Genomic DNA, 22,333 nt, shown 5'->3' on the forward strand with positions numbered 1-22,333 from the left:
ATTGGATTCAGAGTGTTTTATGGCACCAATATTAAATTGAATTATGCGGAAATACAATTCTTTGTAATTCTTTCGGGGTTTCCTTAAAAAAAACAAACATCACTTGGTTTCCAATCTAAAAATGACTGTGCAATGCCGATTTGAAGGTGTGTCCAGATTGGGTCAAGAGGATTTTAGGAGGATGGGCCTCAATTAAGCTTCAAACTTTATATGCAACCACTTTCCACAATTTGTATGGGGATTTAATTACAAAATTTACTCCAGATTGAGGGCTGGTTACCACTTTCCGGTAGGTGTTATAGGGATAATCTTTTGTTAGCGGCTTCGCCCCGCCACAAAGAGAGAGGTCCCGATCTCAATGTAAAAATCCTTATCCTGGTCACTTGAAATGTCTTTTACGCTCCGAAAATTTATGGTTTGGGTATATCAGCCAACTGAATTTTCTTGCTTGGGTCTGATCTATGCTTGGATTCTAGCATGTACGTAATTTACCCTGTTTAAAATTTAATTATTCAATAATAATCAAAGAATCCAAAAACATGCTAAGGGATAACACAAACCTGATTTAAATTTTGCTTTATTTTAATAGAAGTATTGGGATGCAAACGGATTTAGTTTGGTTAATCGGGCAGATTATGAACTTTCCGCTTTGAAGGTTAATACAAAAAGGAAGTACTTTTGGATTTTTGATGTAGACCAGAGCAAATTTTCGAGGGTATAAGAAACGTCAAAACTACAAGAACGATTGCGCGCTTATCGATAATGGACAACCAAAGTTGTATGGTTTTGTACTATTTTTGCTCAAAAGTATAAACCACTTTTCGACTATTTTTTTGCGATTGGATTATATCGAATTTTTGGTAAATAGTATTATTTCTATTTTATCGATGAAATAAGCTTATCCAAAAAAAATGCATTTTTTCAGTACCAAGCAGAAGTTTACAATATTTATATCTGTACTGTACAGTCTGATCACTTTTGATAGTTCAAGCTAAGGTTAAAAGGGAACACGTAAAACAGGTTCTTGATCGTAACAAAGGAGACTAGAACAAAAACAAAACATTATTACAGCAAGGTCAGAGGTAAAGATCAATAATTGTTTTAAAAGGAAAAAAAAATTAGAATAATTAGCAAACGTATCAAATTATCTGGTGTAGTTTCATTACCATGCAAGTTGCAGAGGCGTTTCTCCAGTGGGATGAAGCTAAGGTGGAAATATATGATGTGAAAGTATATATGAAATTATTTGGCGAAAAGATCTAAAAAGATGTGCAACGTGAAATAGGTAGGAATTGCTGACGTAGAATTCCATAGTAATTAAACTGAATTTGTTTATTTTTTCTGCCAGAAATGAAGTGTCAAGATTGAAAGGTCATAGTTGTATGATTTGGTCTGGTTAGAAACAAAATTGTGCTTTTAAACACTTGTTGTAAAAACCGAGAAGAGACTGAAATCCAATTATTTCTAATGATGTGTTGATTGATGCGTATTTACGTGGATATGTAAAAATGATTAAAAAATATAAAACACATTTGTCGAGAACAAATGCAAAACATGTTGATGTAGTATTGAAGAGAAAAACTGTTTCGACATACCGCTTGAAATAAATGGTAATATGAACGAGTATATTATAAGTTTTTGAAATTTCCAACGTCTCCCACAAGGTTGACCACCAGAACTCAAGCGCCGGTCATGGTGAGAATATGGGCCGCCACAACAGCCGATGGTCGCTCTCCGCTCGTATTAATGGACCGTGGCATCAGAATAAATGCCGAATATTATTTTGGAGAAAATATTTTGGAGGATGTATTAAAGCCTTGGGCACGCAAACAATTTGGCCGCAGAACTAGGACATTTCAACAGGACTCAGCACCATCGCACTTGGCACGCGCCATTCATGAATGGTTACAAAATGAGGTTCCTCTCCGGATACCAATCCGTTGGACTATTGTGTCTAGAGTATTTTGGAAAGCAAGATTGGCACTAAAAATACCAAAGTGTCCATCACCACAAGCAAGCGCTTCGCCGGAAATGGGCCAAAATACCGCAGAGCAACATTCGGGCGGCGTGTAACGGTTTCATTAGCCTTTTGAAGGCCATACTTGGTGCCAAAGGTGACCAATTCGAACAAATCTAAACTTATTCTAAAATTTGATGCTATTTCCGACATTTTTTGCTTTCATTCAATAACATTTAACAAAAAATTAAAATCGTGGCGTTTGGCTTTGTTGCAGTTTTGTATCTCACCCTGTATATGATCCTTATCTGATCCGATCTCGATAAAATTTTACAGAGGTATTTTACAGCTCCTTCCTTCCTCCTCCTCCTTCTTTTTAACACTATATCATTCCTGTGGAGTGCATATTACGCATGTAAGGGACTTAAAACCCCAAATCGGATGACACATATATGTGGGAGCTTAAGCTATGTCTTAACCGATTTTCACCAAAATTGATTTTCTTACTTCTTGACTGAATTCGGTCGTATATCATCATTTGGAATGATATTGTCCATTTTGTGCACAATTAATCCGAAATCGGATGAAGATATATGGGGGAGCTATATCTAAATTTGAACCGATCCTCACCAATTTCAATGGAGTTTGTCCTTGGGCCAACCAAAAATTGTTTGGAAAATTTCATTCCAATCGGAAAATAAATGGGACCTGCATGCATAAATCGACTCAGAAAGTAATTCTATGTGGTGTAGGGTATAAAAATCCACTATTGTAATCCTTGAGATAATATTTGAAAAAATCATGTTTAGCTCGAATAATTTAAAAAAAAAATAAAAAAAAATACAATTGCTGCTCTTATTTAATTCTTAAAAATATTTTCTTCAAAACCCACGATATCAGCTCTAATAATCCTTGAAGAAATACAGCTCAAATGGCCTTTGCAACTTTTTTAAAAGTTGCCTTCATCAAATCCATAATCCTTGAAAAATTCCAAAAAAAAATCCGTCCTTGAAAATGAAAAAAATCATTGTTTCTGCTCTGATAATCCCTGAGAAGCTCTGATAATATTTAAATGTAGTTCAATTTTTTTCCATTTCTTAAACAAATTAAAGATGGTAGCAAAGACCATCCTTGAAAAATGACAGAAAATGTCAAGAGACAAGCAAAGCTATTTCTTGAGAACTGTTCCTTAAAAATCCAAGATTTAAGGAATGAAAATAATAAAAAAATTGAATATTTTTCTAATCCTCGATATAGTTCTAAAATTGATTTCAGCTTAAGATTTTTTTTAACTCTCAAATCAAATTGAAAATCACTAATATTTTTTTTAATAAATAGTAGATATTAGATCCAAAATTTCCTTAAAACTTGTGTCTATTAAAGTTCTGCCTATGAAAGTTCTCCCAATAGGCCCCCAATCTATTGAAGATATTTTAAAAGGTCTTATATCTCCTAAAGACCTTTTCTATCTAAAGAATGTATTCTATCCATAATATTCACCTACTGCGCCCCTAATTGTATGCTACACTTTTCGTGAATTTAAATTCTTAAATTCCACAAAGCAACAGTTGTCATGCCAGTCCTCTTTTTTTCCAGCAAAATATTCCTATGTGGAAAAATATGTGTGTAACATGAGTAGGTTCCCAGTAAACAATTTTTGCCGAATTCGGTCCGATTTCTGTCAGAATCTCTGAAAAAATGTCCGATTCTGATTCCGAATTCCTTCCGATTTCGGTACGAAAGTTGTATGGACGTGGTCACCGAATTCGGAAAGATTTTCTGAAAAAAATCTGAAAAAATATTAGATTTTCTGGACGAATTCGGTCCGAATTCGGTGAAAATTCTTGAAAAAATAGGAGAAAAAATTAGATTTTCGGAAAAGATTCGGAGGACAACTCCGAATTTCTGAAAGAAATCGGGCAGAATTCGTCTGGAAATTCGGCGGAATATTCAGATTTTCTAAAAGAAGTCGGTCAGAATTCGAAAGAAAATTCGGAATAAAATTCAGATTTTCTGAAAAAAAAAAACGCTCAGAATTCGGGAGAAAGTTCCGATTTTCTGAAAGAAATCTTTCAGAATTCGGAAGAAATATCGAAAAAATCGTCACACCACTTAAAAATGAAAAAAAAAAACACATATTTATTTAAAAAACAAACAATTTATTTCGGGTTTCGTAAAAATGTAGTTTAAATATTACATCTATAATACATTTACATTATAAATATTATTTTTATTAGGAACATAACATACAGTAGCACGTTTCTGTTTCAACTGCTAAACAAGAACTAAAAATAAAAAGCAGTGCACACAGAAAACCGGTATGTAGTTGTTTTTGCAATTTTTTTCCATCATATTTTTTTGGGAACGAAAGAGAAAGAGGCTGATTCACAACAACAACAAAACGCACATTTTTACAACGGAAAATCTAACAGTTCACAATACAATAACAAATAGCATTTTTGCTTTGCGCTTTGTTGTTGTTGAGATCTTGAAATGAATGATCACAACAACAACTACTATGGGAGAGAATGTGTCAAACCACCACCATCCGTTTACATGTGGGATAGAATATGCCAGAGCAATAGACAATCTACTCTCTCCGTTTGTACATTTTTCGAGTTTTTTTCGCTTAAAAACACAGGAAAATGTGCAGAAATTCTAAAAAAAAACGTTTAGAAAATCGGACCAATTTCTATCAGAAATTTCTGAAAAAAACGTCAGAAATTTCGGAAAAAAATCTAAAATCAGAGCAGTCGGAAAAAATTGTTTACTGGGTTGGTGGATGTGTGCGTGTGTGTTTGTGTGATATATCACATTTCACTGTCTACATGGCTACATGAGGAATAAAATTAATGTGGCTTTTTTGGCATTGTTGTTGTTGTTGCTGTTGTATATTTGCCATAGAAATTTTTCAATAAAGCAAATTGTCAATTTTAATGATATTGAAAATGCATTTATGGGATTCCTTTGGTGAAGTAGTAGTAATGGCTCACATTGTTTGTTGTCATTAAAAATAATGAGATATATATTTTAGTAAAATATAAACAAATTATATATACACGCACCTACACACACACGCACATATACATATACCCATATTGTCTATCATTATCAACATGATAAGTGGGTGAATGGGGTGGGGGGTGGTTGCTATAGGAAAAATCATATATCATTCTATGAACACCCACATATGTAAATGTTTTCAATAAAAGGCTTTATTATACAATGAAGCATAACAATGCCAGTATAGTTGTATTTTTCTGTATGTGTGTGTGTGTGTGTTTGTGTACAACACCAATTTTATTGTGATATTATTATATAAGCATTATTATGCTAATTAAATTTCGTTATAAGCACCATATATGTATAAGTATATTCCCTCCATCGGCTCCCCCAAAAGTATACTATACAATAGATAACATTAAAACCAAACAATCATGCTGCTACTACTGCTGCTGTTTGTTGTTGTCTGTTGCGAGGCCACGGGGTTGCATGCGGAACTAGTGAAAGGTGGTATTGATAATGGAACAAGAGCAAAACGCAAAAAAACCTCTGTGTATTCTAAACCTTTTGTTATTTTTAATCATCATCAAATGACAATAACATTAATGCTTTAGCTTCTACTACTGCTGTTGTTGTTGTTGTTGGATTTGTTTTTGTCGTTGGCGAGGATGCTGATGATGATTGTGATTGTCAGTATAAAGTGATTGACATTAAAACTCTTCAAACACTCAACACACTCGAGAATGCTTGATATCAACATACTCAATGCACCAAAATTCAAAAGCACCCACACACACGCGCATACATACATACATCACCACAACAACAAGAGGCCCACTTCAATAAAAATCAGATCATTAAATTTTGAGAGTGGGAGAGAGAGAGAGACCAAATTCATGGAGTTGGAGGGCAAAATAACAATCCTTAAATAATGGCAGAGAAATAAAAACCGAATATAATCGGATTACAAAACAAGAGAATTATATAATACACAATACATATATACGCATTTATAGGCACACACACACTCATACATATGATTGTTCTATAGAATAAATAGGTGGCTTATATAAAACAATCGTTACAATAATAAGCATCCTTTATAATGTAATTATATGGTTGGGAAAAAATAAATCTTACTTTAAGATAAGGAAATATATGTTGAAACCAACAATCTGTCGGATGAAAGGCCTTTAAAAGACTTCATGTGATCTTAAAACATCTTAAAATACAAAAAAAAAAAAATAAGGTTCCAAAGGTCTTATGCAGATATAAGATATTACAAGAGGGTGTCTATAGAAATAACACCTCGTCAAGGACTAAATGTTAGCATGAGTTTAGTTTAAGGATAATGAAGGCTGTATGTCCGAACTGTATCAAAATAATTCGATAGGAATTATTAGAGTCTCTATGGCATTTTTGAAAGCTTTTTTTTAAGGACCATCAAGAACACAATAGTAGTTTGAAAAAAATATTATATAAGGACTTTCAGGGAACAGAAAAAAGGGGGTTTTTATTATTAAAGGACTTATTAAGAACATTAACAGTTATAATCGTAGATTTTTAAGAATATTGTTGAAAGACTTACAAAAATCGAATTTTTTAAAAAAGAACTCCTGAAAAGCGATTTAATAGACGTCCTAATGACATTTAAATACCACTACTAGTAGTTGACATATCCCATAAAAAAATAATATCCTTTTAATTACTATACTAGCTTCAAATGTTTAGTTGCCCTTGTATTTTTTAAATATTCGAATAAAGGTCTGTCTGTTTTTGTAACAATTGTCTTTAAAATTCACGATAAAAGATTTAAAAATCCTTGTAAAGTATTCCCAAAAAAAATCTTGATTTTATAAGAATCTGAATGTCCTTGGATTTTCTAAATCCAAGTAAAAATATCGGTGTGTCCTTAAAAAAATAGTCAAAATAAATTCACAATTCTTTAAGCTAAATACTCTGGTAAAAAAAAATTCCATAAGAAATCGAAGATAAGAGATATAAATGTCTTTTAAAAATCTTTAATTAAATTAAAGGATCTTCAAGGATTAATTAATGACATCCACATCGCTAATAGTGGATATTAAATTATACTTTTTGAAGGACTTCCAGAGCGAAAAATTCAATTGTTTTTAAATAATTAAATTTTTAAATAATTAAGGGCAAAACAAACCTTATCGAAGTAACGGATAATCGGAGATGGACAATATCGGTCCAAAATTTTCAAAAAAAATATTTTACTGCACAGAAAGAGAAAGAATAGTCCGTTTTTGCTCCAACTTTTCAAAAACAAAGTTTTGCATAGGTGCTGACTCAGGTGCGAAAATGGACACTATCGGTCCACTCCTACAAGTACCTCTCCCATAAAAAGGGTCAAAATTTTGAATAATTACAACTCTTATAAAATGTTATGATATTTTCTTCACATTTCACACATCCCAATATTTTTATTAACCCAAGATCTGGTGTTAAGATGAAATACATCGGAGGAGTGGTCCACTCCTTCTGGTAAGTCTCTCAAAAAAGGTCGAAATTTTCAAAAAAAAAAAAATCTGCACAGAAAGAGAAGCAATAATCCGATTTTGCTCAAACTTTCCAAATTGTAATATTTGGCTCAGTTCTCAGTCAGGTGCAGGGCAATATTCACTCCATCAAGTGCTTCCCCCACAAAGTGTCAAAATTTTGAATAATTACTACTCTTATAAAATGTGATGTAAGAATACGATTGTCATCAAATTTCACACATCCTAATATTTTTATGAACCCAAGATCTGGTATTAAGTCGGAATATAAAGGTGGAAATTTTTCATAACTGTTAAGCTCATAAAACGCGAAATTAACATCCGATTCCATTTAGACTTGGTACATCTGAATATTTCTATCAACAACTGATCAGTTATAAAGATGGTACAGATTGGACCATTTCTGTTGGTACCTCCCCCACAAAGGGTCAAAGTTTTGAATAACCAAAACGATCATAAATTCCGAAATAAGCATTCCGTTCTCTTCATATTTCACACATTCCATTATTTATACTAACACAAGATTTGCTGTGAAAATGGGTTATATCGGTCCACACCTTCTGGTACCTCCCCCATAATGGGTCAACATTTTGAATATTCATGAAGCTCATAAAACGCGAAATTAACATCCGATTCTATTCAGACTTGGTACAGCTCAATATTTCCATCAAAATCAAGATGTAGTACCGGCTCCACATAGGGTTCAAGATTTTGAAAAACAAAACGAAAGCGAAATAAGCATCCAACTCTCATCAAACTCGAAACATACAAACATTTTTGCTAACACAAAATCTGTTCTAAAGATCATATCAACGAACACCTTCGGGTACCCCAAATACAACGCGTCAAAATTTTGAATATACATGAAGCTCATAAAACACGAAATTAACATTCGATTCCATTCAGACTTCACACATCTTAATATTCCCATAAAAACAAGATCTGTTATAAATATAGTGGAGATGGGACCATTTCTTCTGGTATCTTCAAGATCCATATTTAAATAATGAAACATTGGCTGAGGTTATATATCTGTCGCTAAATCCGACTGATATTTTTTAACTTCGTCCTTCATGATGTTAAAAAAAAAATAAAACTAGCAGTAGACAGGTTTTGGAAGAGAGCAGTGATGTGCTAACTTACCTCAAATAAAATTCAAAAAAATTAATTTCTCTGTACTTTTATCAAAAGACATTATTTGGAGCCTATCTTAAGGCATAGCATTATAAGTAACACAATTTACATTTTAACCTTTTTAACCATTTAATATTACAAAAAACTTATTTTTATCTTCTTTTCCTTTACTTCCAGGGTGCTTCCTCTAGTCTGGTAGTTAAATTTGCTGATACCGAAAAAGAAAGGCAAATACGGCGTATGCAACAAATGGCCGGTCATATGAATCTGCTTAATCCATTTGTCTTTAATCAATTTGGTCCATATGGAGCTTATGCGCAGGTAAATACATAGAGAAACCCCCCCGAAAAAAAACACGAAACAAAAAAGTTCTCCACAATTAAAAATTGTTCGCAAGCAAGGGCCCAACCGACCGTAAAAACTCGCATAAATACAGATGCAATATTGTTTGAATGCAAAGGGCCAAGTTATTATGCACTGATGAGATAAGGGGGTTAACTCGTATACATTGTATTTAATAAGATACATGACAACAGCAGTTTTCAAGGGTCAAGCCATGGTAACATAAGGTGAAATTCGTTGAAAAAATAAGATAAATAAAAAGTTCCGAAGATTGAGTCTTATGGTTACTGTATGACTTGTAACAGGGGAAATGAATGAAGGTGAAAAAGTATGAAAGAAATGTAAAATAAAAAAATTATTTCAGGTATTGAAAATATTGCAAAAAATATATAAAAATTTAAAATACACAAATAAAGACAATCCTAAAAGTAGGCACCATATTTTGCATCTAGAAAAAACCCTAGTTCAATGTCAATATTGCAGAGAAAAATATCACTTTAAAATAAAATGTGAATAATACTCCTGAAAGTATACACCATATTTTGTATCTTAAAGAACCAAATTAATTGAAATCAGTGAAATGTAAATGTGAAATATTAATGATTTTAGCTATATTATTCACCGATTTTTTCAACTTTCGTATTTGAATAAAATAAAAATTATGATAAAAGTTAAACCATAATATAACGGCTACATTCGGTATTTTTAAGACTTTAAAAGAATTGGTAATGGATTTTATTTTTTTGAAAATTGTCAAATTCGTTCCAAATGGTGGAGGGTACTCAAAATTCGGCCCGGTCGAACTTACAGCTTTTTACTTGTTTTTTTCAATATATAACAATAAAAGAAGCTCATCTGAACTTCTTTCTCGACACGGCCACGGCTCTCAGTCCCTTCCAAGTCGCACAAAATTAAATTAAGCAAGTGTCATAAATTCCCAAATGTCATTGTAATTTTTTAATTGCATGCTACCTCAGACAGCGAAACACAGAGCCAGTTAAGAAGGCCAAAAACACAGCATGATGAATATTATTGTGGTCTTGCTTCTCATCTTAACAAAAAGACGGACAAATACAATACGAAATGTAAGATCTGTAATTAAGTTGTTGGGCTTGCATGAACAATTTCAATAATTTTTGTGGATGTTGAGTTCAATATCCAAAGCTTTGTATATTCTTAATAAGGTTTATTATGCCACAATAATAATTTTTCTTTTCTTCCATTTCTGTCTTTCTTGTTTTGTTTTTTTCCATTGCCACTTTTATAGCAACAACAAGCTGCATTAATGGCTGCCGCTGCCACAGCCCCTGGTTCATATATAAATCCCATGACTGCTTTGGCCACTCAAATACCTCCGGGCATTAATGGTGCTGGCCAGCCTTCATTACCCTCACCGACCATGCCCAATTTCCAGATGGGCGCACAAACGCCCAATGGCCAACCGGGCAGTGCTGCTGCAGCTGCAGCGGCTGCTGCCGCCGCTGATGGTGTGTTTACAAATGGTATGCCACCACAGACACCATATCCAGGACGTAAGTATTTTCTTACTATATAAAAAATATATTTAATTAGAAAAAAAAATCATTTTTAATATGGCTCCTAAATGTAGGCAATATTTCTGAAAATATAAAATTCAAGACAGCTTAAGATTTTAAAACTTAGTGTTTTTGAAACTCATGATAAATTTTTCATTTATTTCAAGTACACACGAATTCAAATTATATTCAAATATGGCGCCTAAAATTAGGCAATTGTAAATTGGACAATTTGTATGAAATGTTGAATAAAACCAACATATATGAATAAGGGCTGTTTTATATATTTTGTTAGTGACGCATTAATATTTTGATTTTCATAGCATAGTTTTAGGCGCTCCCAAAACGTTGAACTTAAAACACCGTTTAAATTAATATATTTATAATATTAATATGGTAGTATAGTAAGGTATACTGTTCATAAAGTAAAGAATTTCCTTTAAATTTAATATTTTTTGGAAACGCATAAAAGTATGCTTTAAAAATGCTTGATAAAAAATTTAAAAAAGGCACATGTGTAAAAAAGGCTTAAAGGGAAAGTGCTTCAGGCACCTACTATATATCGTGTTGGAGTCATATGCTTGTGACTTTTTCCTCTTTAGTATTTTTAAAGCCTTCTTTTAGGCGCTTCCCAGAGTGTTTTAAATCAAAAAGAAATGAATTATAATAAAGTGAAAATTTATAAATGTACAGTAGATGTATACATGTGGAAGTTTCTTTTAAGTTTTATAATAGTTGTGAATGCCCGAAAGTATGCAACAAAAATGCTAAAAGTTTAAAATGAAAAGATCACTTGAAATATGGATTTACTATGAAATGTAATTCACTTTAGAGTGGATTGAAAAGTGACTTCATCGCATATATATATTTAGCATCTTTATTGCATACCTTTAAGCGCTTTAAACAGTTGTTAAACTAAAAGGAAATACTTTTCTGCACTCTATAAACCATAAAATATAATACATAATTATTTATAATATAATTTTATTATATTTGTACTATAATAATTTAATATTTTTTATTTTTTTAAAAATAATGGGAGCGCCCAAAAGTGTGCTCATAAATTTCTACATATAATTAGTTACTTTAGACTTGATTTCAATATTATGTGTATATGCCTTTTATTCATTCCTAAGTTTATTACATTTTTTAAAATAACCAATCTTCGAAAACCATTGCCTACCTTCAGGAGCCTTATTAAATTCACACCAAAATAAACATTTTCCATAAAAATATTTTTCAGAAATCTTGTTTTTTCAATAATATTTAATATTACAACTTTTCATTAATAGAATTGTACCTTTCAGCACCTTTACACTTAACCATACCACCCCAAGGCCTGCAAAATGGCGAAGCCGCAGCATTACAACATGCCTTTGCCACTGGCATGCAACCATTCCCTGGAGTTGGTAAGTATCCATTAAGAAATTAAATTGTTATTTTCCAAAAACCTTTTTCTACAAAACTTTTTGGCCATTGTTTAATGACAACAAAAAACTCCTTGGTTATTAGAAAATTTTAATTTCTTTTATCACAAGCAAAATATAAATAGAAAAAACGCTCCTTATGGTTTCAACATTTTCTATTCACATCATTCATGTAGTGTTTAAAAAATCAATTATAAATTGTTTTATTTTTCTGATTTGTATTCTTTGTTAAATATTGTTCTTTTTTATTTTAATACTTGATGTTGTTCAAAAAAAAAAAAGTTCAATTTAACTATCACCCATGGTATTTGTATTTGACGTAATACATTAATAGTTTTTTTACGTAACCAAAAAAAACGTATTCAGTGTTACATCTTTACAAAACAATAATGAAATATTGAAAAAAAGAATTAAATCAAATTCACTCCCCTTATAATCATAATAAAATATACTCATTTTTTTTTCTTCAATATTAAATATTGTTTTGTATTACAAATTTACAAACACAACGAATTTATGTTTGTTATTCAATTATTTGTTAAATATTTTTTAATATACATATTTGAAACAAAACAAAAAAAGAATTACAATTATTATAATTGTTGTGTCATGCCATAAATATTAATTGTTAGTATATTAAATAAAAAAATAACTCAACACAAAAAACTGCAAGGCAAAAAAAACAAAAACATGAAAAAATAATCAGACAATAAAATCTAATTTATTTATAAACAATAAATATTATAATCACTTAGAACAAATAAATTACGTTAATGGACAATGAAAAAAATACTAGTTGAAAGCTCTAAAAAAACGAGTGGATATGTCTTGGACACATTCATGGTCTGAATGCATAGAAAATTAATAATGCAATACTGATTTTCCGAAATATGTATATGCCTCAGAGCCACCTGCCGATTTATAGGAATTTTAAAGACCCTTCATATGGAATTGACATCAAAATGTTTTTCCTTTTAAAAAATACCACAACTCTTCAAAATGTTTTTAATTGGCAAATCAAAACCAATTCGATTTCAGAAAATATAAAAACTTAGCAAGACTTTTTCCAACGAGCGCCATCTATTAACATTGGGCTAACAAATGGTTCCTTAAGAATACATATTAAAGGGTATACTCTCAGGCGGAAATAAAACTATTTAGAATTCAAATTCTATTAGGCGAATTTAGAAATGTTGCAAGGCCTAGATCATAGTTATGACATTGAATAAGTTGAGACATTGTATTGTAGCTATGTTTCCCTAGATACAGATTTGCACTTTTATTCAATATTAAGATATCGAATCCACTGGAATAGTTATTTATTTTTTTTTTTTTTGAAAAAAGCCTCCAAATCTTGGCATTTCAATTCTTCTATTACATTTCCTACACGTTATTGGCCACCTATGGTCTAGAAGCATAATTAAACTGCATTTTGTAAAAAAAATATACAAGTATAAAGATAAGTCAAAATGCATATTGTCATTTAGTTTTTCCATTTGGCAATAGATGGCCGAAGACATGACAAAAACGTATTAGAAATATTGCAGATATTGATAGAAAATAATAAGAAAATAAGATACCGATAAGAACGCCCACCCAGTCTATAAGATTATAATAAATTATATATCATAATGTGACGACATAGCATTTTTTATACTACCCACGCCATCTACCGAATCGAAACAACAATGAAATGTACCATCTTATATGTTTCTGTTTTGGAACAATTCTTGTTGCTTATGTCTTAAAATTAAAGAAAAATTAAAGCGCCATCTACTGACATTGAGCTAATGAGTGGCTACCTAAGATATTGGCCTTGATAATCTTACGTAGATCGATGGAGGATTCGATTTCTGCCTTGAGCTAAAATCTAGAATTTTTGCATGACTTCGATGGGGTGCAAAGACACAATATATAATACAATTGGACATATCAATGTCGTGATATTTCGGTAGGTGGCGTTGGTGGATTCTTAAGTCTACGGTCATTCTAGATAATTTATTTAAAAATTTTCCGTCCTGAATGGCAACTTAAAAGTGACATACGACAATTTCTATTAACCTTTCGTCATTCCATTGAACATCTATGGCCTAATAGCAAAATTAATATGAATTTTGTCCTAGCTGTGTTGTTTATGTCTTTAATAATAAAAATACAGTACATACCGAGCGCCATCTATTGATACTAGCCTAACCAATAGATATCTAAGAAATTCATAGTCGATTCAAATTATAACTGGCCCTCTGAAATTTTCTTTTACCTTCGTAGAATATTTTAAATCTTTATATCGACTAAAATCTTCCTAAGCGCCAAACTTTTGGTGTTAGGCTCAAGGAATTATTTCCTGATAAATATTAATTGAAAATCATGATTTCAGGCGGAAATTATCTTGGACAAATTGGTATAGAGACACCTTAACTTATTTGGGTTAGGAGCCTATAATAATTTGTGACTGTTCATTGTTGCTTTGATTCGGTAGATGGCGTTGGTAGTAGAAACAAATGTTATGTGACCATATAATGACATGATATTATGTTATAATCTAACAGACCTGACTTTTTTTTATAGGGTTTTCATTAATTTAATAAATACAATGAATTCAATGAATTGTTCTGCATTGATTTCAAAATAACATATTGAAATTTTGTCATGTCATTGGCCATCTATTGCCTCATAGAAAAATTAAACAGCGTCATCTATTGATGTGACACAAAATTCAAAGGTCCTAAAAATTCTGTATTTCGACTGTTGTCTTTTCAAGAGCGCCACCTATTGGTATTAAGCTGAGGAAACATTTCCCAATAAATGTTAATTGAAAAAACATGTTTTCAGGCGGGAATGATATTTAAAAATATAGTATAATGGCAAAATACAATATTTGATATGAGAGTCGGAACTTGTCAATTTCACTCAGGGAGAAATTGCGGCCTAACAGAAACCCGATATTCCAAATAACAGATTTGGAGTTTGAAAATAAAATCGAGCTTTTGAAATTGTTCATGACTATTTCCAATGAAAAAAAATCCAAATCAATCCAAATATTTCCAAATCAAATAAAATTTGTTAACAATTTTAAACCTTTTGCAGTTTTTTGTGTACGTACGTTTTTCGCTGTTTCAATTGTTTTTCGTTTTAATTTCTGTTTTACTTTCGTTTTCGGCGTAATTTGTTGTTTTACTTATATTACAATAAAAACATTAATATATTTGTTATTGTTTTTTATGTATTCAATATTTATATAAAATATATTAATTTAATTGGTTATCATTATAAATTTATATAAAAAATGCAGTGGAAACTCTTACAAATGGGCACCAGCACCACATGGGTAAATAGCCACAGGTTGTAAACCCTGGTTTGGGACATTATTTTTAACAAAGTCCCTTTCGACAAATGTTAACCAAATTCTCTCTTATATATTTCAACATTTGAGATTTGCCTCAAGACAGATTATGTCTGAGCTTCAGTTTTGCAGAGTTTTCACTGTATTTTTTTAGTAAAAACGTTTCTAAGCCTATAATTTGTTTTAAACATTTTTCTTTAAGTTTCATTTATTAAATATACTAAATTTTTAACATTTACATATAAATATATTCCTATAAATATCTATATTTATTAAATATAATTATTATTATTACTATTTAATTGTTGTGTTGTCTTTTAAATGTTTCGATTTTTGTGTAAAACCAAACAAAATTATTTATAATGCAGCCTTCCCCGCCGTTTATGGACATATTCCACAAGCTTTACCACCACCAATTGCGGCGGTTGCACCCGCTCCACGTGAAGGTAAGAATAATTTATACAACAAAAAAAAATGTATTTCTCTATAAAAAAAAAGAATTTTACAAGTTTTAATTTTATTATATTATAAATGTTTTTATTTGCAAAAGAATTAGTAGAAATTTGATTGAGAATTATTACTTGAATACATTTTTTGATAATATTTTATTTTAATTTGAAAAAGGTTCGGATTTTTTTATATGAAATTTAAATGTAGCCCTTGACTTTAATGTCTTATTCAACTTTAATAGCTTATTATTACCTTAAAGTTCTTATTGAAATAAAGAGGTCGTCTGGTGAGAGATTTGCCATACGAACATAAATAAACATTTCAAAGCAATTGAGATGGCGTTGGGTGCAAGCCTAAGCCTTAACATCATGACATAACATTGTAGTTGTGTTCCAGAACCTCCATTACACTACTACGATTTCGGAAAAACTTAGTTCCGTCAAGTTTCCAATGCACATATTTTCAGCCATCTAACAATTTATGCATTTTGTCCGATCTATATAGATTTTTATAGCTTTATGGGATATTCCATCGTTGTTATATTCCGGTAGATGGCGTTGGTCGTATTAAAATGTTATATAACCAAATAACCTAATTTTTTGGGCTTTCGCTGATTTTATCGATCCAATGTTCAAGAAATCACTCTGGAATATACTTTCGAGTCCTTAGCCATAATTTCTGATAATTTTCTTTGTAATTTTTCACCATCAGGTAATTTGACAGTACAGTATTTTATTTAGCCTCCCACAGGCGCTGATATTATTCTCAGACCGTTTTGTATTTTGAATGGATTATTTCAGTACAAACATAGTTATAATGTCCTACCTCCTAGTTGTCGATAACTTCGACTTGTCTGTATTTCCAAGCAAATAAGCTGAAGGTCCATCTTTTAGTATATTCCCTGTGCCACTATACCTTCTTATTTTCGGTATTTCGAAGGTTACAGCCCCAATTTCCAAAAAAGTCGAAGGGTAGTGAAACTCCTTGCAAAAAGATCCAAATTTTGGAAAATATCCCATATAATGGTATTTCCTGATTTTAGGTATTTTGAAAGTCTCCGCCACGATTTTTAACCAAATTTCGCGTCAACCCGTTGCAACAAATTCTAATGTAGGTGTAGGTTTTTTATTATAGTCCCTTATTTTCAGCGTTTTTGAGGCCCAATTTCCAATCAAATCAGCTGTAATTTGATATTTTCAGCTTTTAGAAGTTAGTTTAATTACTCTCAGAAAATTGTCAACCCAGATTCAATTTTCGGTTAATTGCACATCTTAATTTTTGGAATTCAGTTCTGATTTCCGATCGATTTTGATTACTCCTCTCAAAAAAATTGTAATCTAGGTCCAATTTTTGGTCATTAAGCCTAGGTTTTTCTTCAAAAATCATCCTAGAATGGCGAGAGTTAGGATTTTTTCGGTTATACTCTTCTAACGAGCGCCATATGTCTATATTGGGCTAAGTTAAGTTAAATTATATTTTATTGAGTCTTTTTTTATCAATAAGATTACAATTAAAAACAATATAAAGGAATCCTTAAGACTATAATGTATTATCCTAATATCAAGAAAAGTTATACAGCATCATGCTTCATGTAATAAAAAGACAATAAAATGTAGACATCTTGTGTGTTAATGGACGCCCTTGCTCCCGGGACTTTTACATATTGGGCTAATAAATATATGAGTTAAAAACAAAAATGGAAAAGTATACTTTAAGGCCGAACATAATGTATGGAGTATTCTGTTGACGCTTAAAACTCTGAATGTTGCCTGAGGATCAAACTAGAGGATATGTATTCTAATAGTCACCACTTATTGATTCTGGGCTTAAAGTACTTTTACATACAGATTTCTATTCGCATTTTAGGACATTTGAAGTCGTTCTGGGGCTGTCCGTCCGTATGTTTGTCTGGTCTGGTGCACACGACAATTCACGAAAAGAGCATTGGATTTGGTACAAACTTGATACATCGTAATATCTTTATCAAACTTGTATTAAGTTTGGAGATGGGCAATATTAATCCACTCCTTCGGGAACCTCGCCCACAAAAAATCAACATTTTCAAAAAAATGTACCTTATAAAACAAGTAGCGACTATCCAATTTTTTGCAAATCCTAATATTTTAAGCAGTGCAAGATCCGATGCGAAAATGGATAAGATCAGCCCACTCCGTCATGTGCCTCCTCCAAAAAGAATCAACATTTTAAATAATTATAACTATTATAAAATGTGAAACAAGGGTCAAGGGTGTGAATATGAAATATATCTGTCCACCCCTACTGGTACCTTCCCCACAATGCGTCGCAATTTTCAATTTCCGATTCCAATTAAACTTGGCATATCTAATTATTTTCTTCAACCAGAAATCTGATGTGAATATGAAATTTGTCGGTCCACTCCTTCTCGTATTTTTGGTCCTGTTTTCTAATTTTGTTTCCAAAGGAATAATTGACAATGAGCAACTTAGAATATTTCGATACTGGCAAAAGCATTTCTTCTTAACATGAAATACAAAGCGCCATCTAGTGATATTGATGAATGTTTGACTTGAAAATGCAATGGCACACTTTGAGGCAGAAATAACAATTGTTAATTGTTCCGAAAAAAAATATGTAAACGTATGTGCTAAAACAAATACAAAGACATATAATACGATAAGATGGGTCATTACATTATTACTTTTCTTCAATAGATGGCGCTGGCAGTGGAAAATATGTTATGTCACGATATCGTGACATAGCATTATGTTATTCTTTTACAGAGCTGACACATTTTAGGGGTTGTTGTTGATTTTTATCGATTCAATATACAAGAAAATGCTCTGGAATAGGTTTTTGAGAGCATGTCTATCATACCTGATATTTTTTCCGCGTATTTCCGCCATTTTTCGGCGATATCGGCGTAACATATTTTTCTAAAATTCCAATGAACTTCTGTTATGTCGCCTGCCATCTATAACCTTTTGTCCAATCTTTATAGATTTATGTCTTTGACAAATACTTGCCAGAAAATATATAAATTGTAAAGCTACTTTCAGGATGAAAAAAAGGAAATCCTTAGCCAGAAACTATCCACAAATTATACGTATTTTGAGGACTAGGGCTATATTAGCTGGGACTATATTATATGCTTTTACATATATAAACATTTCCTCTCTTCTCTATCACTACCTCTTCTACAGCGTAGGCCACTTATGACCCTGCCAATAACAATTTTTGTCCTAAATGCCCTTGTCGTCAATTCCATTAATATTTGTATGTTTTCCTATATCTCGCTCTCTTTCCCGATAAACCACATGGCTTTTTCACGATTTCCGATTAATCTAAATGCTTTTTTCCATAACAAAGAGTGAAAAGCCATTAGCTAACCAGAAAACGAAAAAAATGAATCCGAACCTTTTTTTAAACATACATTCAATTAAAATTATAAAAAATATATATTTTTATAATAAAACAAAAATACATATACAGACATATTTATTAAAATAAATAAAAAATATATACAACAAAACAAAAGCTGGCAAGTGTGTTGTACAAATGTCATATATATAAAAAAATACAAAAACAAACCGTTAATAAATGTGTTTAACTAATTTGTAAAAATCAACAACTACAACAACAATGGCCATAACAGCAGCATTAAGAACATTTTTCAATTTCCTGTTGAAATCGTTTTGTTAACAAAGGCAAAAAATAAACAACAGGCAATATGACTTTCACATTAGGGGGTACTTATGCTTTTTTATATATTATATTTTACACACATACATATATAGATATGTATGTATTTATTTATAAAAAAAAGCCTATTAATATTTATTTAGTATTGTTTTTTTTTATTTATATAAATATATGTCCATGTGATTTTTGTTATTGTTATTGTCATTACTGCTGGTCATTTTGTCAACAATTGGAGGAAAAACAAATTCGAAAAAATTGCAAACCATTAAAAAAACAGTACCTTATGTTTTAATGGTCATTTGGTTTCAAGCACTATAGCTGTAATTTGTTGCTATTTTATTGTTAAAATATCCAAATATTTGCCATTAAAAGTGCTCAAAAATAACAACAACGGCAACAATTAAATGTATTTGCCATAATAATAAAAAAGGACTCAATACGACAAATACCATTAAAATCCAAAACAAAAAACAATGGCTATTCATTTGAATTTAACCTCAGAAAGAGGGGAGAGGGAAGTCCATAGCAGCTATGTTTTGAATGGTTAATGTGCCATGGCAATGCTTTTTTCTTGGACACACAATTCAATATATATTGGAATTACCCAAAAGCTATTAACAAACCTGGTTAAACTTAACCGGGAAAGGGGGAGTAGGAGTAGGCCTTCATCCAATACTTAAAAAAGTGCCATAAAAAGCCATTGCAACGTTTGAGTATTTCAAATATATGACATTTGTGTATTTTTGCTCTTAGCCTAAATGTATGCTTTAATAAATAATTGTTTTTTGTTATGTATTTCAATGTGTGTGTGTATGTGTGTTTAGTTTAATTTCATGTGTGAGTGTGATGTTTTACATTAAAACCCAATGATGTTCAATATTATTTTTACATAATTTTAATTTTTTCAAAACTGTACAAACCTTTTCAAAAAAAAAATATCCCCCCAAAAACAGCTTATGCATGTTCAAGCATGTTTTATTTTATTTACAAAAAATTAAGAGCAAAATTTATTATTTTTTCTTTAATTTTTTTATTTAATTTGCCTCTTCAGTTCCTTTGGGAATAAGTTCTTTCCCCCTCTCCTATATTCCCTTGACCCCATTTGCTCTTTCCTTTCTGTCCCCATTCAGTCATTCTTTTTTTCGTATAACACAAAAGTATGCGAAAAATAAACAACAACTCTATCATAAATCATAAACTTTTAAGTTTTCTCATTATTCAATTATATTTGAAAGAACAAAACGTATTTTTTTCTTTTTCTTTCTTTTCTTGTTTTTTCTTCTTTCTTTTTCTGGGTTTCCAATTTTTTTCTAAACATCAAATCAAAAAAACAATCAATGAAACAAACTATGTGGCCTTAAAACAAAGATTTTCTGATGTTCCCAGGATGTTCGATTTCCGGTCCCGAAGGATGTAATCTCTTCATATATCATTTGCCGCAAGAATTCGGTGATGCTGAGCTAATGCAAATGTTCCTGCCATTTGGCAATGTGATCAGTTCGAAGGTGTTTATTGATCGGGCTACAAATCAGAGCAAATGTTTTGGTAAGTAGGAAAAATTCGCTTGATTTACATGGGTCAATTTTAGCTGAGGAGGTTCTCTCACCTATAATACTTCTCTCTCCTACTCCACAGAGAATTTCCCAAACTAAAACTGCCTAGTGTAAACAGTGACATACATAGCCCCAAATGAGTCTTACAATTAATTTTCTCTTTCTCTCTCTCTCTCCTCCTCTCTTCCCCATTTTAAAGGTTTTGTTTCATTTGATAATCCTGCCAGCGCTCAAGCTGCCATTCAGGCCATGAATGGCTTCCAAATCGGCATGAAAAGACTGAAGGTACAATTGAAACGGCCCAAAGATGCCAGTCGACCCTATTAACAATCGGAGTTCCTTCAAATGTTAAATTGTTTTCAATCGTCTTTAAATCTACAAACCTTCACCAAATTGTTTATGCAGTTCTATGTTTTACAAATCGATTCCTCCTCTTTATCCTCGGCCGCCGGTAATAACAATACAACTACAGCCACGACCACCAACCACACCACTACCACCACCACAAATTGCAACACTCCAACTCCATCACAGTTGCCATTGCCACTACCACTACCAACACCACCATCAACAACAACAACACAAACTCAAGCCCGCCTTCTCCAACAACAGCAACAAATACACCATCATTATCAACCATCGCCGCCACATCATCATCAACCTTATCATCTGCAGCAGCATAATATTTTGCTTCCCTGGCAGCGTTAGTAGCTGTGGAAAACGCTGTCCCACAACAAAAAAATATTGAAAAAAATAACAAAAAAAAGAAGATGTGGAAAAGAAGCGGGAAGTTATCTTGGTATTTCAACAATACATTTAACACTCAAAATAGGTAAGTTTAAATAAATATTTAAAAAAATATATTAAAAATGTGTCGTTGGAAAAGTCGATGTCTAGATTTGTAGGACAAAATTTCGTCCTGGTACTCAGAATACAGATAAGGGCTAGTATACGCATAATCTTAGAGCCATATGTAAAAGCTACTATTTCTACATTCATGTAAAGCAGTATGAAGGGTATACTGAGTTCGTTATTCCGTCTGTAACTCATCGAAATAATAATTTTAGACCTAACAAAAAGCTGCAACCAACTTCAGACTGCTGTCATTTCTAAGCCACTCGTCCGACAGCTGCTATAATTATTCTAGTGACAGCTCATTATATTGTTTACAAGCGTACAAAAGCATTTTGGTGAGAATTCTCCAGAAAAAACTTATTCCTGATGGAAATCAAGCGTGATAGTGTGATTTCTTTATATTTGGCTGGAAAACCACAAGTGGCTATCGTTAGAACACTTCAGAATTTAAATGCAAATAAATCTTTTGTGTCTCGTACCATCGCTCGTTACGCCTCAAGTATGGCGTAGCCCGACGTCAAGGAAGTGGAC

At 31.8% G+C, this 22,333-nt stretch overlaps 2 protein-coding genes across 12 annotated transcripts in view; both read left to right on the forward strand.

Moving 5' to 3' along the window:
- LOC101901746 (CUGBP Elav-like family member 4) overlaps nt 1-22,333 on the forward strand; it is a 366,807-nt gene that overhangs the window by 341,075 nt on the left and 3,399 nt on the right. For 4 of the 11 annotated variants that reach the window (XM_059129090.1, XM_059129100.1, XM_059129101.1 and 1 more), the window contains 6 exons: nt 8,794-8,937; nt 10,226-10,490; nt 11,786-11,902; nt 15,632-15,709; nt 20,763-20,939; nt 21,147-21,779. In XM_059129090.1, the coding sequence (XP_058985073.1) occupies nt 8,794-8,937; nt 10,226-10,490; nt 11,786-11,902; nt 15,632-15,709; nt 20,763-20,939; nt 21,147-21,274 (909 nt within the window). In that variant the 3' untranslated portion in view covers nt 21,275-21,779. The remainder of the gene's footprint in view (nt 1-8,793; nt 8,938-10,225; nt 10,491-11,785; nt 11,903-15,631; nt 15,710-20,762; nt 20,940-21,146; nt 21,780-22,333) is intronic. The other 7 variants (XM_059129093.1, XM_059129092.1, XM_059129094.1 and 4 more) reach the window with 7 other exon arrangements.
- LOC101900197 (pyroglutamyl-peptidase 1) overlaps nt 1-22,333 on the forward strand; it is a 353,702-nt gene that overhangs the window by 52,958 nt on the left and 278,411 nt on the right. The window lies entirely within an intron of this gene.

This window comes from Musca domestica, unplaced genomic scaffold, assembly GCF_030504385.1.
Source record: "Musca domestica strain aabys unplaced genomic scaffold, Musca_domestica.polishedcontigs.V.1.1 6, whole genome shotgun sequence".
Taxonomy (NCBI): Eukaryota; Metazoa; Arthropoda; class Insecta; order Diptera; family Muscidae; genus Musca; species Musca domestica.